Raw genomic sequence first — 16494 nt, forward strand, 5'->3', positions numbered from 1 at the left:
CAAAGGTGCTTCAACAAAGCACTGAGTAAAGCATCTGAATACTTATGTAAATGTATATCAGTTTGTTTTTACTTTGTCATTATGGGGTATTATGTGTAGATTAAGGGTGGGGGGGACAATTTAATACATTTTAGAAAAAGACTAATGTAACAAAATGTGGAAAACGTCAGTCTGAGTACTTTCTGAATGCACTGTACATGTTTAGAATGACTCACTGTATATCATTTGAAAATTCAATTTCATACGTATCACCTCAAGCCTTGCTGTTACAAATAAAATAAACAGAATCGGTTTTGCAAATGCAAACTTTATTTTGGTTAGGGGAGAATGTTTGTGCAAGGCATAGTTTCTGAAGGATAGGCAAACTGGAATAACACAATTCTACAAAGTAGAGAAACACGAGCTTCCCCAACCACTGCCATTCATGTCACATTTCCACTTATATGGAGCAGAAACTCTCTCTCACAAGCACAATTTAGTCATCACAGTCCCACATGCTGTTCCTACAACTGTCTAGAGGAAGGTAGACAACTTTTGTCACCACCTTAAAATAGCATGAGTCATTAAACTTAATTCAATCCAACCTGCCTAAAGAATGTTTGTGTCCAAAATGGCCCCCTATTTTCTAAATAGTACCCTAGGTCAAGTCATACACTATAGAGCGAATAGAGTGCCATTTCGGACACAGCCTGTATCTAAGCTTTGGGCCATGGTGGTGGGGAAAGCTTGGTGACTTTGGTCAGTGGTTCAGTAGCAACCATTCATACTCCTAACAGTGTCTGGAAACATTGTGGCACGTGAGAACGGACTTCTGTCTAGTATCAGTAGTTACAGTTAGAAGCTTGGGCCCCCAACAATGGATAGAAGTGCACCACTGTGTAGTGTGCACAAGCACCTAGGCTATGCTTCACACCCTTTCTCTCTCTCGCGCACACACATTCCATATTAAATCCAGTGGAGGCACTTCATTTGAAATAGTAACTGTAAACCTGATTTTCTCGAGCTGTACAACATTAAACAGGTCAAATCAGCTAAAATGTAACGACAGGTACATTGCTTGGTTCACTGTAGCAACAGTTGGTCCATTTCTACTGCAAAGATTTACCATCTCGCATTTCAAAAATCCATGACAACAGTATAAATAGTAACCTTTATTCGACTAGTACAACCCATACATCATTACTATACACACACACACACACACACACACAATTGTGTGTTCAGACTTGAATTCATTAGCAGCTTCAAGGGCCAGGCACACAACAGTAGTAAGAGCCAAACAACAGAATCTAGCTACCGTCCTCAGGGAAGAAAGCTCAATCCATAAGATTAAAGGTGCTACACATAGGGGACAAATTCTACCCGGAAGCTCTGTGAATTGCAACAGCACTAGGCTACTTCCAAAACAAAATCTACCCTCTCCCGCAACCCATTTCCCCTAACATGGAGACTCACGCTTGAGCCTTTTAATTTCGGTTTTGGTCCACCAGCTTCAAAACAGCTGTAAAAACGATATATTTTTTGTTATTGAAAATATATTTCACAGATTTAGATGGTACAATGATTCCCTACACTATTCAGTGCTTGTTTTCTGACATACAACTGAAATACAACAGGAAATTACGGAGCGATTTTTTACATTGGCCGCTTGACCCGATTTCCACTAAATAACACAGCTAAAGTCAAAACAGCTTTCCCATTTCAACAACATGTTGCTCTGGCGGGAGACGAATATCACAGCTAATTGGGCAGGTATGTAATACTATAAAACGATATCATTCCACTATTACTGCAGATATATTATGGCCATTTTATGAAATGACAATGCAAAATCCTATGTGTAGCACCTTTAAGGCTACATAAAATGACTTATGACTTTTCCATCTCTTACTGAATGCAGCTAATTGTGAGACGTCAGTTTGCATTGTTTTGTGTCTGATGATATGCTTTACCTATGGCACCTATGAGGAAACACCTATGACTTCAGAATGCAGTGATCAAGGAAATAAATTAGCTAAGATCTAAATTACTGAAGGCTATTTGTCACATAGAAACAACTAAAGAAACGTAGTCTGAAGACCATAGTTACAGCCCAGTGCCACACACACCTATAAAACTCTGCTAAATACTATTCATCCATTAAAGGAGGATTTTTACTAAGCAATTTAACAGTGTCCTTAAATGAAAACATATGCAGAAACAATTGCTAGTATCATAACTATTTTCGATATAGGATTCTACACCATGCAGTTTGAGGAAATCCAGCATGGTGTGTAGTAAGTCATACAACATTTAAGGTGTCGAGGGTAACTAATACAACATTTTAAGGCTTTTTTTCAAGAGTTATCAGGGAGGAGGAATGTGGGGCCATCACAAAAGTAAGCCGTTACCCAAGCTAAACTGAGGGGAAATGCAGCATGCTAGACCCATAGAAATACAATTACTAGAATAAGAAGTAATTATATTTCTATGGCTAGACCCATCTACTAGCATGAGGTAACCTGCATTTAAAAGAACTGGATCTCAGTTCTTCTTTCTAGGTAGTACAGAGACAATATACAATTAGGGTTAGGCTAGCAAGTGAAGGACAGGCGTATCCTACGAAGCAAGCTAGATCTACTTAGGGTTTTCTAAAGCTAGCCAGAATCCGTTAGCGTCACAATCCAGCTCTTATTCGTACTACGAAGGTGGATATTGCTCATCCGCAGGGTAGGGTAGTAACTGCACGTGTCGCACATGGCTGAAACATCAATCCATGGGCGAGTCAGTGCCACATTTTCATTTGTGGTGAAATCAAAATAAAATCTTTCAAATTCCACAGACTATGGTATGAAATGGGCTTTTAGAAGCACCATCTTTATTACTTATCGTTGATGCCAACTTGGTGCGCTTATCAATGAACAACCACAAGGACCTTTTTCCCCACTCCTATCGATACAATTTTATTAAGTTATTAAAAGTGTTACTGGGTGTGAAGTATAAAATGCATTGTCATTACCAAATATGTAATGTGATATATTTTAACATTACTCTAAGACAAACAAAATGTATTAAATATTTAAATCACTAATCTTCCTCAAATGAAAGGGATCATGACGCTATCTTTGCAAGATGGTGGAAATCTAACTCTGTTGGTCCTCCACTCGTGGCTCAGTCATTTCATTCAGTGTAAGTGGAGTTAGCCGTGAGGTAGCCTTCCCCAACGCAGGTTAGTTCTGAAGGATTCGTTGCCAGAGATTTACCTGGCTAAAAGGTGAGCCACTTTCGTATGACCGGTTATCCCGAGTTGAACTCAGTTGACCAAAGTTACCTCTCTAACTCCTCAAACCTGCTTCGTAAGATACCTCTCAGCTTACCACAACCCCCACAGACAGGCAAAGATCCACAAGGAATTGTTTACAGTAGTGTATAGTGGTGAAACAAAGTAGCAAATTAACCTCCTGGTATGTTCAGTTGTACTTGCAAGTGATCAATTTGGTCTTTGCGCACACAGATAATTCCTTTCAAGATCAAGGGATTGATTCTACAGGGTTCACATTATTCAAAGACATTTAATGTTTTTCCAGAAGTGAGCTTATGTTCCTTTTGTAATTGTTTAGCATAACATTTTGATTCTCCAAGTCATCATACTGAAAACGTCACCGGTGAAATTCAAGTAGAGACAATTAAAGTAACAGCACAAGGTACGGATAAAATAAAACAATTAAAAATGACTTCAAAAGCACTCCGTCTTAAGGCCTTACCATACACAAGAGGGCAGGACACAATGGCTGTAGCATTACCTTACTGTATATGGGGAGAGATTGAAGTAAGAATATACTCTTAGACATTGACCTGATTCATATTAGCATACACAAATACCCCTTCAGCAAATTAGTCTCATTGGGGCATTAAAAAGCATGTATCCTCCATCATGTCTATATGGAATTTTTATAGATGCATAATTGTAAATGTAAACATAGGACAGGAAAGAAAACCCAATTTTAAGCCACTGTAAAAGGGAGTGGTTGGTTCCATGACAACCTGGGCATAACTGGCACTTATGTGGACAGGATGTAGCCCTACTAGGTTCTCTACCTAGTCCTAGATCACAATAGCGTATCCTAGAAAATACTACAATCAGCAGATGTCCATGTTGTGGTATGAGTAAGTATTCCTCATCACTGGAATAACAATATAAAACCTTTCACCTGGCACTAAGGTTTAACAGATACCATTTTAAAGGGCTGAGGACGCATTTTTAAAAAGACAGATAAGTCAGCGATTGAACATTGAGAGCAGGAGCAACCGACTAGGGAGAACATTCAATTGATCACTTGCAAGATATCTACAACATGTTTACACCTGATTGTAACCTTGAATCATTCACCAACCATAACACATGACTGGTGAGGTGAAGAGAGATATCTATCTATAGCCTGGGTGGTGAGCATGGATATTTCTATTGTTACCTAGCTCTGGGCTCTGGGCTGGAGCTCTACCCATGGGGGGCCTGTGCATCTTCCCCATGGCGCCTGGGTTCTGCTGGAACGCCTGGAACTCACCAGACAGGTATTCATTCACATTCTGCTGCATCAGCTTGGTCTGACCCAGGTCTGGGACCCCGGGTCTGGCTCCAGGTCGGTACTGTGATCCTGGTGTGCTGCAGTCTATGGAGGCCCCTGCCGGGTCCCCCTGGAAGGCCATGGGCAAATCCTGTGGGCCTAGACAGTCACTTTTGGCTGCTTGTAGGACGCTGCCCCATGGAACCTGCAAGTAGCGCCCGTTGGTGTAGCTTGGCATGATGCCGCCCGCTGGGCCGGTGACGGGGGGCGAGGGGGTTGTCTTGTCTGATGGGTGTTTAATGGGGAAAGATTGTGGCTGCGAGGCCAGCAGCTTTTGGGGATAGTTGTGGGTCTTGGCAGGGAAGCCAGGCCCAGAGGGGGCTTCTCTCCTTGGGTTCTTGCAGGGGTGGGCTCCATCAGGCAGGTGCTGCATGTGAGCCAGCTGGTGCTGGTTCCAGGAGCGCTGCTGTTGGATTTGCTGCTGTTGGAGCTGATGTTGCTGCTGTAACTGATGTTGTTGCTGCTGCTGGTGAACCTGTTGGAGCTGCTGTAACTGATGTTGATGCTGGTGAGCCTGTTGTAACTGCTGTAATTGCTGCTGCTGTAACTGCTGCTTCGTGTCAGTGTGGAAAGTAGGTGGCATCCTGTTCATAACAGCTATGTTGGGCTGTAGGCCATTAGCACCAGCAGGGCCCTGGGACCCCCCAGGGGCTTTCTCTGTGTGGCCCAGCAGGCAGGAGGGAAGGAGGCCAAGGTTGTGGGGTGTGTTGACCCTGGAACTGGCGTTGATGAGGAGGTTACGGCTGATGGGGCTGGGGTTGGCGATCTGGCCCTCGCACACTGAGGTGGCGCCTAGTCCGGCCCGAGCCTGGCAGAACTGGTTGATCTGGTGCACGATGCTGCTAAGGTCGGTGCCCGGCCGGTTGTGGTGCAGGGCGGCCGCCATGGACAGTGGGATGGTGGAGGTAGATACGGTTACGTTTGGTGGGACGTCTGCATCTGGCAGCTTCCTGGGGCCATAGGGGGGGCCTGGCTGGGGTTGCATGGCATTGGAAGCAGAGGGGGAGCCAGGGCCGGCACCAGAGGCCTGGGGGAGAGGCTGAGATGGGGGGAGGCCCTGGGAATGTTGCAGACTGGGTGGCTGGGCCTGGGCCACATCAGGCAGGTGTCGCAGGCCCTGGGGGAGAGGCTGTGACAGGGCCAGGCAGTGGGGGTGCTGCAGGCCCTGGGAAAGTTGCAGACTAGGTGGAGGCTGGGCCTGGGCTACGTCAGACAGGTGCCGGAGACCTTGAGCCCGAGCCTGCTGTAGTAAAGCTTGTTGGTGGGGAAGAGTCTGGTGCTGCAGAGTCGGAGGATGAAGAAGATGCTGCTGTTGTTGCTGCTGTAAGGTTTGTGGCCGAGTCTGATTTTGCTGCTGCTGCTGTAGTAAAGTCTGCGTGTGAGGCAAACTCTGCTGCCGCTGGACATTCTGCGGGTGCGCCAGATTCTGCTGTACCGTTTGCAGCTGGGACAAGCTTTGTTGCCGCTGTAAAGTTTGAGGGTGGGCCATGTTCTGTTGCTGTAAAGTTTGAGGCATATTCTGTGGCTGTGAAGTCATGGGGTGAGCCATGTTGTGCTGCTGCTGTAGAGCATGCTGTGGATGTGGGTGGCCCTGTTTCTGTGCCAATGCCTGGGGCTGGGTTTGAGACATGCCCTGGAGGTGGGGGACAGGCTGGGGGAGGTTTAAAGTGCTCTGAGCAACGTATGGCCCGCTGTGGAGGTTCATGGATTGTTTGGGAAGCAGACGGGCTCGGCTGCTGTCTGTGTCTTTGAGGACACCTTTGCCGGGTGAAGTGCAGAGGACGGCCAGGAGGCCCGCTCTGGTGCTGCTGACCTGAGACGGGTAAGGACTCTGGCGCTGGCTGGAGCTGGATGTGTCCAACCCGTTCACAGTGCGGCGGATGTGCTTCCTCTGTGGTACTTTGACACTGTTGGGGAAGATCTTTATGGTCAGAGGATTGTTGGCGACTTTCTTAGCAAAGGCATCCAATTCTGCTGGGGTTGGATAGTTGGCAGATTTCATCTTCTGTGTAGTGTCCCCTAGGATGGGAACAAGGATAGAGTGAGGGAACAAGGAATTTTAGCCTAACCAAAGTTAATTCATTCAACTAATGACTGGAAAGGATATACAACTCATTAAGTGGAAATATGAAGAGGAAACTGATTTCTCTGATGTTATAGTACTCAATTCTATCAGATAAAAACACTTACATTGCTGAAGTCCAGTGTTCATCTGCGTGTGGGAGAGAAATCGGGGGGTAGGTTCACCTGATGATGCTGGCAGACAGGCCAGCATGTCACACTTCCACTAATGCAACATGGGAAAAGCTCTCCTCACCATGCTGAGAGAGACACACACACACGTCAGCAGTCAAACACCACATTGACCATGTAAAATGACTCAGCCATAACGCTATTTATTTCCTGTACATTGTGACCTTTCTAAAATGGCAGTCAGCAATCAGCCGGCATTTGCGCCCCAGCCTTCAACAGCAAACACCCTGCCTGCAGCTAGACAGAGATAGCAGCGGGCTTAAGATGGAGATGCCTTTTCTCATTTCCCTGGGCACAGCAGGACAGACTGCATGATGGCTACCAGCTAGAGAGCCTCCAGCTGCCTTCACCAATCTCTATGTCTGCATCCCAAATTACATCCCTTTCCCTATATAGTGTACTACTTTGACCAAGGCCCATAGGGTGGTGATGAGGAAGAGGCACTCCAAAGACCCTTCGTGTCCGGAAGTAATTTAGCCATTCATTATAGTCATTGTGATCTGTAGAGCTAATATTTTCTCGAATTTTCTTGTGCCAATTACCACATGACATTCCTGGATAGCTCATTATATTAATAAAGTCTGATTTAATCAACTACAATAGTCAGTTGAAAAAAAGGTTACGGGTACAAGACTGTACATATCTGTCTGTGTTGGTAGAATCACAATTGAGGGTGCAGTATTTATGAAGTTTTGCAATGAGGATGAAAACTAGCATTCAGTTAGCCAGCTAGTTTACCCAGAGAAAACGAGCATGGGCCAACAGTAGTGTGCATGTGCACCAGCTGGGCGCACATGTACACTAGGCTAATTCAGGAAACAGATTGTAGTTTTTATTCCCTGATATAAGGAACCGGCTGCGAAAAGTATGATTAAAAAACTCAGACTAAAACGAATAAGTCAGATGACTTATATTTAAGGAGAGCAAATCGATATACAATCCCCAAATCAGCGGTAACTGTCAACAGTAGAACAAAACGATGTTTGAGTGAACCCTGAATACAGAAAATGAATGGTGAATTTCCTTCCGGACACAAACTCCTCACCACTATATAGGGCTCTGGTCAAAAGAAGTACACTATATAGGGACTAGGGTACCATTTAGGTGGGTGTGTCAATAGTTTACAATACTAAGCAATGCAGAACAGCTTTGTGTTATGTATGTAATGGTGCTTTGTCACCCAGAACCATTTTCAGTTCTGTAACGAAGCTAAATGTGACCGAATTCTGAAGTCCCAATGACGCAAGCATGATACGTCTTACACTCTAGCTGGTTAGTGTATCCAGCTGACCAGTTCTTGTAAATTATGGACATGTAGCTACAATAAATATATTCATTCTGATGACTGGGTCTACCAGAAATGTCCCTGCATCATTGCGTAAATATCAATAACACTAGTCATGCAACGTGGTTGTAGCCTAGGTAGGGCTTCTCTGATCTAGAATGCCAGGACTTGCATATTACTAGCTCGCTAGTTATGAACAAAGATAATTCTTAAATATTATCTAGCTGGTGTCATCGTTGAGCAGCATTGTCTAGTAGTCAATAGACCATTCAAAATGTAAATGAACATTAGCTAGCTACTTAGCTACTGTACTGCCAATATTTGCGTGGCAAAGAGTATATATTTTTTCAAATGTATAATATAACCCTGTAACTGTAGTTCTAAATCAGTAACGTTACTTAACTAGTTACCTTCTCGTTTAACTGTAGCCCAAGTTAATCGGTTAATAAAGAAGCAAGCCATGTAGATAGCAATGATGAATGCTAACAAGCTAGTGTTAAATACCTCGAGTCATAGCACCACAAAGCATTGAACACTTCTTTGTGCTGCTAGCGATCAGCTAGGCTAGCGATCAGCTAGGCTAACTAGCTAACGTTAGCCAGCTACTGATGGCTACTGAAGTACATTTACATTTAACATTTAAGTCATTTAGCAGACGCTCTTATCCAGAGCGACTTACAAAGTAACACTTTTTCTAAAGGAAACACCAAAAACAAATAATACGCAAAATACTTACTCCCTGCGAAGTCAAGAGAAAGGAATTTGCGAAAACGTCATTTTAGCGAGATGATCGAACATAGATATTTTGGTTGTTAGCTCAACAGTGGTTTATTTCTGGTATTTGCCTTCTGCAACAGCAACTTTGAGAACACATGCGCAGTAGGCACTCTGTGGGTTTTAGGACCTTTATTACGCATATTTTAGGTGTGCATACTCAATGCCTGACTAATATTCCTTGAGATTCCTGATGAGAAATGAAAGTGCTGAGATTCTTCCTGCAAGATGCATTAAAAACGATTTATGATAAGGATTGATTGAATGAGTGACAGGCTTTGGCTCAAATTAGTAAAGTATTGCAAGACTAACTGGGGCGGTAACCGAAAAGCGTTGGGCCAGTAACCGAAAAATTGCTGGATCGAATCCCCGAGCTGACAAGGGAAAAATCTGTCATTCTGCCCCTGAACAAGGCAGTTAAACAACGGTTCCCCGGTAGGCCGTCATTGTAAATTGGAATTTCTTAACTGACTTGCCTAGTTAAATAGAAATTTGGTTTTACATGCCATGAATGTTGCAGCTGTCCACATCGATGCAAGATACTGAATTATTAGAAGAAGAGCACAACTATGTTGTAATTTTATTAGAATGACAGATGAAGACTCAAATATGGTAATAATGTAACATTCACAAATATGTAGTCCTGTTGAAAAATAAAAACATCTACATTGACTTAAAAAAAATGGAGTGCATGAATCTCTCTATATTTGACACAACAGTAAAGTGATAATTATTTAACAAAAAGTATCCAAAAAGTAAAAAAGTATCTTTAGTGGATTGTCAAAAATAAAAGCTTAGCCAGAACAATGCATTTGGTCGTGAAGCCACAATGTAACTCAAAAATCCAAATTACAGCTGTTACACAACTGAAACTTTTTCACAGTATTGTCAAAATTACTTAGATTACAATGGCTGCAATGAAGTAGAGTCAAAACAACTTGAGGGCAGACAAAAAGAAACATAACAGTCCTTCATAAGTCGTTTTCATTTGACTAATTAAAAATAACATTACGATATGTCTTGGAGGGGGAAAGGACAAGGAAACATTTTTCCAATCCAAACATTTGAGCGCTGTTATTCTTTATAATTTGCTCAGTGCTTTTTTGTAATCTGTCCACTTACATGATAGCTGGGAGTTTTCCCATCTTGGTTTACAATTTTCCATGAACTCATGTTGAATAGTGCAAGTCACCAAATCAGTGATGGCATCCACATATATAAAAAAAAATGACCAAGATCTGCCGTTTCCCTGTCCTTGTACAAAGGGCTACTCTCCATCTTGGTTAAGATTACAACGTAAATAGTGATACTAAACAACAAGCAGAAAGTTAGTCTTTTACCTCTACGATGACTAACCACAATACAACAAAAAGCAAATAGAAATCAGATTGTGATTCAGTCTTGGAATGAGCTCAACAAACAGATCATAAACATGGAGGTAATGTGGAATGACAAGTGTAACAGTACATATACCCATTTTCACAATTATAGATAATTAAAAACAAGATAAATGACTAAATACATTGAACAGCATTGTCTAAACAGGAGTGATATCTTTCTCTGACAAGTGTATGATATACAGAGTTATCTTTAACAAAGATTACATCGTGGACAGAACCTGAAGAGCTGTCTTACATGGCTTAAAATGTACTTATATTACTATATAAAACTGCAACAAGTGTCTGTCAATGTTATAATCAAGTCACACTAATCAATTGAAACATGAAATTAAGAAAACAGAATTAACAAAATTACTTAAAAACATATCACAGCTCATATTTTTTTTAAATACCTATTCCTGTATAATAAAAATGATAAGAAGCAATGACTAGTGTTTGGCTATGAGTAACACCATTTTACTTCTTCTTGGACTCAAAAACACTTCAATATTTCACATACTGAACTTTCACCAGGACAAAAAGTTCTCTCAATAAATTACGCTACATTATTAGAATCCCACAAAGTACTTAATCTCTCCCTCAAACTTACTTCAACTTACTTCATGCCAATTCAGAAAGAGGCATCATAGCCAAAGAAACAAAAAGGACTGCCAATCAGGTTTCTGGGATGAGTATAAAAAGCCATTCTTGTTGCTATAAATGAAAATGTGTTTGGAATAATGTACTAAACAATGGTTTGCAACGTAAAACTAAATGAAAACACATGATTTCTTAAAGAGTGGGAAGAATTCCCAGTTACCCAGAGTTTTGACAAAGTAGAAGCCTAAATAAATTGAGGATAGTAAGCAGTGAGCACCTTGTTTCATGTAGCACTTGATACAACTTGTCACCTGATTGTGAAAACCCATAACTCATCATAAAGGACACAAATTAAATCAGTTAAATTAAAAGTTATATACATTAGAGTACAGTAACTTCCATAACCTATAAAATAGTCACATGAGAGCAAGAAGAGATAATTACTGAGTAATAATGAAGTGTATAATAGGCAAGGTGAGTACAACTTTAAAAGAAAATCATAGAGATTGCTCTTCTTGACAGCTGTTCACTGACATGATATGGTAAGGTAGAGACTAGAGGTTTATGAGTAAAATCAAAAAGGCTCAGTTCATGCTAAATGATAATGTCATGCGATCTACTTATTGTAAAAAGCTTCATGATTCAAAAAGTTGTGAACTCAAAAGATACATAGAGTATATAAAGGAGCAGCGGTACATGCAGATATTCTGGTCCTGTAGAAATTAAGGCACCAGAGGTTTAAAAAAATCCACTTGTTCATATTTAATAAATAAATAATAATTTCAAGGGTATTGAAGGCAGTCTATGAGAGTGCATAAAACAGAGAGTAGAAGGGAGAGATTGTTTTCAGGCCTGAGCATCAGTCATCCTCTGCAGTAGTGGGATCTGTGGAATAGGAAACAAAAAAAAATCAATTTAGGCTAGAAAGAGATATTTGTATGCTAACGTTTCATTTCACTATTTCTGAAAAATTGCATGTAGGTTGGAACAATCCAGCAGCACCAATAGGATTCTATAGGACATATTGGCTAATTCATAGAATTAGAACAGACATTACCACTCTATACAAGTCAACGTTCCATGATGGGTGTAATTATATTTCTATGGACTCACTAATCTGTGTTACCTACCATTTTCACCATGCATGTCTGGTGAACAATACTATACTGACGCTAAGTGAAGTTAGACTTCCTGTCCAGCCCCTAATTACCTTTGATAGGTCAATTCCTGTGAGGGCGCTGACGGACACAGGAAGTTCAGCCAGGAGGCGGTTCACTTCCCCCGTCACATGGTTTCCCTCCCCGCTCAGGATTACTATCTCATTGGTCCTGGCCAGCGGCGCCGCCACCTTGGCTGCAATCTAGGAAGACACGGGCACATTGAGATGTTTTTATTGTGCTCACATCACAAGACACATTTATGGTATATAATGGCATATTACATCAACAAATCATCTGACTTCTGAGTCACTTTAAAATGGTATAATCTGACACTTGTACATGCAGTCTACCACTAACACTGGCTGACAAAGATACCATAGATAACTACTGGCTGATGACTGATACTTCTGTACTTTGTCAAGTCAGAAATAAAAAGTCAAACGCCGGCATTATTACTGTTACTAGATTTTAACTGTTTATTACTGCTTTATTAGTATCAATGTTACTAGGTTTATCTGGGGGCATGTTAATGAGTGTGTCTACTGTACATCTACACATTACTACCTCAATATAAATACATCTGTATGAAGGTCTCATCAAGGCAGTAGTGATTTAATTTGATCACATCTAAACTATTCAAACGCACGCATGAATACACTGCATTTAAAACAATCAGTGCAATATGACTTATGTGACTTAATTCCATAGTCTGTTACCTTGGGCAGGGCCTCCAGGACAAGAGCAGTCTTGGCTGCCTCTCCATACTGCTGGTAGGCCTTAGCCTTCAGTCTCATCTTCTCAGCCTCAGCCTTCCCTATAGCCTCAATGGAGCCAGCCTCTGCCTCGCCTATTCTCCGGATCTTCTCTGCCTCTGCCTGGGCCGTCAGAACCTTCTTCATCCTGAAAGACACAACACACTTGTATCAGAACAACTGGGAAACTAGATTGTTTTCCAAAAGAGACAAAAAGTATCCGCTAGTTTCCAAAATAAACAATTTAATTCATATGCTATTATTGTGTAATTACCATTTTAACTGCTCACTTGATAAAAAAAACGACCTTTTTTTTTCACAGTTAAATGAAGTGCTACCAATCTACATGTGTTGAAGAATTCCAGACTCATGAGGAAATGTTTTTGTGATAGAAGACAATGCACAAAGTTGAGTGGAATCACTAGTGATCAACAGTTTGTATGTTACAGCTAGGTAAGCGTATAACGGGACTGTGGAAATGCTCTGTTATGATATAAAAGCTGTTCCCACTTCTGTCCCTCAGCCAGCTGTTGCATCTTGTATGCCTCTGCCTCGGCAGGCCTCTTCACCATGGCGATGAGCTCCTTCTCTGTGCGGGAAATCTCCTTCTCCTCAATGGTGATCTGCTTCTTCCTCTGAACCACCTCAATCTCTATCTCCTCCAGCCTGATCTTCTGCTGTTCTTTAGCTGCCTGCAGCTCATAGGCCAGCTGGGCTTCCGCTTTCTGGAGACACAGAGACAGAGAGAGACATGACCATGACGTCCATGTTGAAGCACACAGACAGAGAGACAGGATCATGACATGGCCGTCTATGTTGATAGAGGAGTTTTTATGTTGAGGTTGGCTGGAGGAAGCGTTTGGCTGCTTAGGGCTATATTTAATGTTAATTCCGGGCTCTTTGATCGCGTAAAATGTTGCATTTACTAAATTACTAACGCCTACTGCTAATTTAGACTCAGATGGACCAACATCATAGAATAACTTAGTAGACTGGAATTGCTATCGCACTGTACTCATTTAACTGACATTCAAAAGTGGAGTATGGAGTTCATGCAGACCTTGGTGTTGACTTCTTGGTTGAAAGCAGCCTTCTGCAGTTCAAGTTCTCGTTTGGAGTCTGCCATCTTTGTGTCGGCGAGGAACTTGACATCCATCATCTCCTTCTTGCACTCCGCTTCCTGGCGAGAAAGAGAGACAACGAGAGAGAGAGAAAGACAATGAGAGAGAGAGAGAGAAAGACAATGAGAGAGAGAAGAGATTTGAATGTACATGAGAGAGAGAGAGGGCGAAAGGATGAGGAGAGAGAAAGTAATAAAATGAGCTTACAAACCTTTCAAATGAAATGTATGTACATTAATACATTAATATAGAAATAATTGCCCCTCTCGAATTTTTTAATTTATTGAATCTTACTCTTATCCCAGCATCCCTTTCTGCCTCTGCCACACCGATGTCTGCATCCCTCTGAACTGCTGCTGTCTGAGTTTTCATTAACCTTTGACTATTGGATGTTCTTATAGGCACTTTAGTATTGCCAGTGTAACAGTATAGCTTCCGTCCCTCTCCGCTCCTACCTGGGCTCGAACCAGGAACACAACGACAACAGCCACCCTCGAAGCAGCGTTACCCATCGCTCACAAAAGCCGCGGCCTTGCAGAGCAAGGGGAACAACCACTCCAAGTCTCAGAGCGAGTGACGTTTAAAACGCTATTAGCGCGCACCCCGCTAACAAGCTAGCCATTTCACATCGGTTACACGAGCCTAATCTCGGGAGTTGATAGGCTTGAAGTCTAAACAGCTGCTGGCAAACGCACGAAAGTGCTGTTTGAATGAATGCTTACGAGCCTGCTGGTGCCTACCATCGCTCAGACTGCTCTATCAAATCATAGACTTAGTTATAACATGATAACACACAGAAATACGAGCCTTAGGTCATTAATATGGCCGAATCTGGAACTATCATCTCGAACAGCGCTGGCAAACGCACGAAAGTGCTGTTTGAATGAATGCTTACGAGCCTGCTGGTGCCTACCATCGCTCAGACTGCTCTATCAAATCATAGACTTAGTTATAACATGATAAACACACAGAATACGAGCCTTAGGTCATTAATATGGCCGAATCTGGAAACTATCATCTCGAAAACAAGATGTTTATTCTTTCAGTGAAATACGGAACCGTTCGCGTATTTTATCTAACGGGTGCCATCCATAAGTCTAAATATTCCTGTTACGTTGCACAACCTTCAATGTTATGTCATAATTACGTAAAATTCTGGCAAATTAGGCGGCCCAAACTGTTGCATATACCCTGACTCTGCGTGCAATGAACGCAAGAGAAGTGACACAATTTCACCTGGTTAATATTGCCTGCTAACCTGGATTTCTTTTAGCTAAATATGCAGGGTTAAAAATATATACTTCTGTGTATTGATTTTAAGAAAGGCATTGATGTTTTGGTTAAGTACACATTGGAGCAACGATACGCACCGCATCGATTATATGCAACGCGGACACGCTAGATAAACTAGTAATATCATCAACCATGTGTAGTTAACTAGTGATTATGGTTGATTGTTTTTTATAAGATAAGTTTAATGCTAGCTAGCAACTTACCTTGGCTTACTGCATTCGCGTAACAGGAGTCCCCTCGTGGAGTGCAATGAGAGGCAGGTGGTTAGAGCATTGGACTAGTTAACTGTAAGGTTGCAAGATGAGCCCCTGACGAGGCAGTTAACCCACCGTTCCTAGGCCGTCATTGAAAATAGAATGTGTTCTTAACTGACTTGCCTAGTTAAATAAAGATTAAATAAGGTGTAAAAAAAAATATATATATATAAAAATCGGCCAAATCGGTGTCCAAAAATACCGATTTCCAATTGTTATGGAAAACTTGAAATCGGCCCTAATTAATCGGTCGACCTCTAGTCTTAACCATTTGCAACACAGCTCACACTGGGGTTTGCTTAGTCTGATGTGAATTTCATCAGGAGTTGGTTTATACGTAACAGTAGAAAAGGGTGGTCCATGGCGCCTAATGAGGTGGCTGGCTCCTGGGGGTGTGACCACTGACTAGTTAATCTTTATATGAAAATCCATACTGATTTAGAAGGTCAATATCACATTACATCTTTTCACAAATAGTTTCATGTTTAATCACATACTTTTCACAATATTTAGATGTAACCTGGCAGCTGGGAAATGTACACTTTAAGAGATACCGTTATGTGTGTTTCCTGTTCTTCATGAGATCATCAAATGAAACACACTTGTCATAACTGTCCCTTAAGTGTCCACGGATTATTCTCAAAAGTAGCCATATGGTTTAATTCTCTCATTTTGGGGATTAGGAGTTTGGCCAAGTCTCTGTTCTGGGAGACACCTCTCTCCAATACTGCATGGTAGTTTCTACCCGGTATTTACGACCGGAGGTGATAAACCTGGATTAGGAGAGTGTGAGAGAGGGGGGAAGCCATGATCTACACCCAGAAAGGGCAATGTCATGACAAGCTCTTCACTGCAAGTGCGACAATGAATTAGATGTTATTACATGTTGATGTTGGACATTTTATTTACGTTTTTGTTCCCTCAAGTATCTCTGGTAGTGTATGGTAATCTGAGCTACTGTGTGTGTGTGTTGTAGGATGTCTATGATAAAGTGGACTACCTGAGCTCACTGGGGAAGG

At 41.9% G+C, this 16494-nt stretch overlaps 2 protein-coding genes across 2 annotated transcripts in view; both read right to left on the reverse strand.

The window, feature by feature from the left end:
* Nucleotides 1-287: 287 nt before the first annotated feature.
* LOC111958949 (protein FAM222B) lies at nucleotides 288-9031 on the reverse strand. The gene is made up of 3 exons (XM_023980342.2): nucleotides 8879-9031; nucleotides 6795-6925; nucleotides 288-6623 (listed from the first exon to the last, which is right to left on the reverse strand). The coding sequence occupies exons 2-3, from the start codon at nucleotides 6877-6879 to the stop codon at nucleotides 4408-4410; spliced, it is 2301 nt and encodes a 766-aa protein (XP_023836110.1). The 5' UTR covers nucleotides 6880-6925; nucleotides 8879-9031; the 3' UTR covers nucleotides 288-4407.
* A 453-nt stretch (nucleotides 9032-9484) lies between these two features.
* LOC111958958 (flotillin-2) overlaps nucleotides 9485-16494 on the reverse strand; it is a 17129-nt gene continuing 10119 nt past the window's right edge. The window contains exons 6-13 of the mRNA XM_023980354.2: nucleotides 14854-14872; nucleotides 14567-14575; nucleotides 14223-14304; nucleotides 13868-13987; nucleotides 13318-13532; nucleotides 12772-12955; nucleotides 12106-12255; nucleotides 9485-11780 (exon numbers count right to left, since the gene is read on the reverse strand). Of these exons, the coding sequence (XP_023836122.1) occupies nucleotides 11742-11780; nucleotides 12106-12255; nucleotides 12772-12955; nucleotides 13318-13532; nucleotides 13868-13987; nucleotides 14223-14304; nucleotides 14567-14575; nucleotides 14854-14872 (818 nt within the window). The 3' untranslated portion in view covers nucleotides 9485-11741. The remainder of the gene's footprint in view (nucleotides 11781-12105; nucleotides 12256-12771; nucleotides 12956-13317; nucleotides 13533-13867; nucleotides 13988-14222; nucleotides 14305-14566; nucleotides 14576-14853; nucleotides 14873-16494) is intronic.

The sequence above is a fragment of the Salvelinus sp. IW2-2015 genome, linkage group LG4p (assembly GCF_002910315.2).
Source record: "Salvelinus sp. IW2-2015 linkage group LG4p, ASM291031v2, whole genome shotgun sequence".
NCBI classification, from domain to species: Eukaryota; Metazoa; Chordata; class Actinopteri; order Salmoniformes; family Salmonidae; genus Salvelinus; species Salvelinus sp. IW2-2015.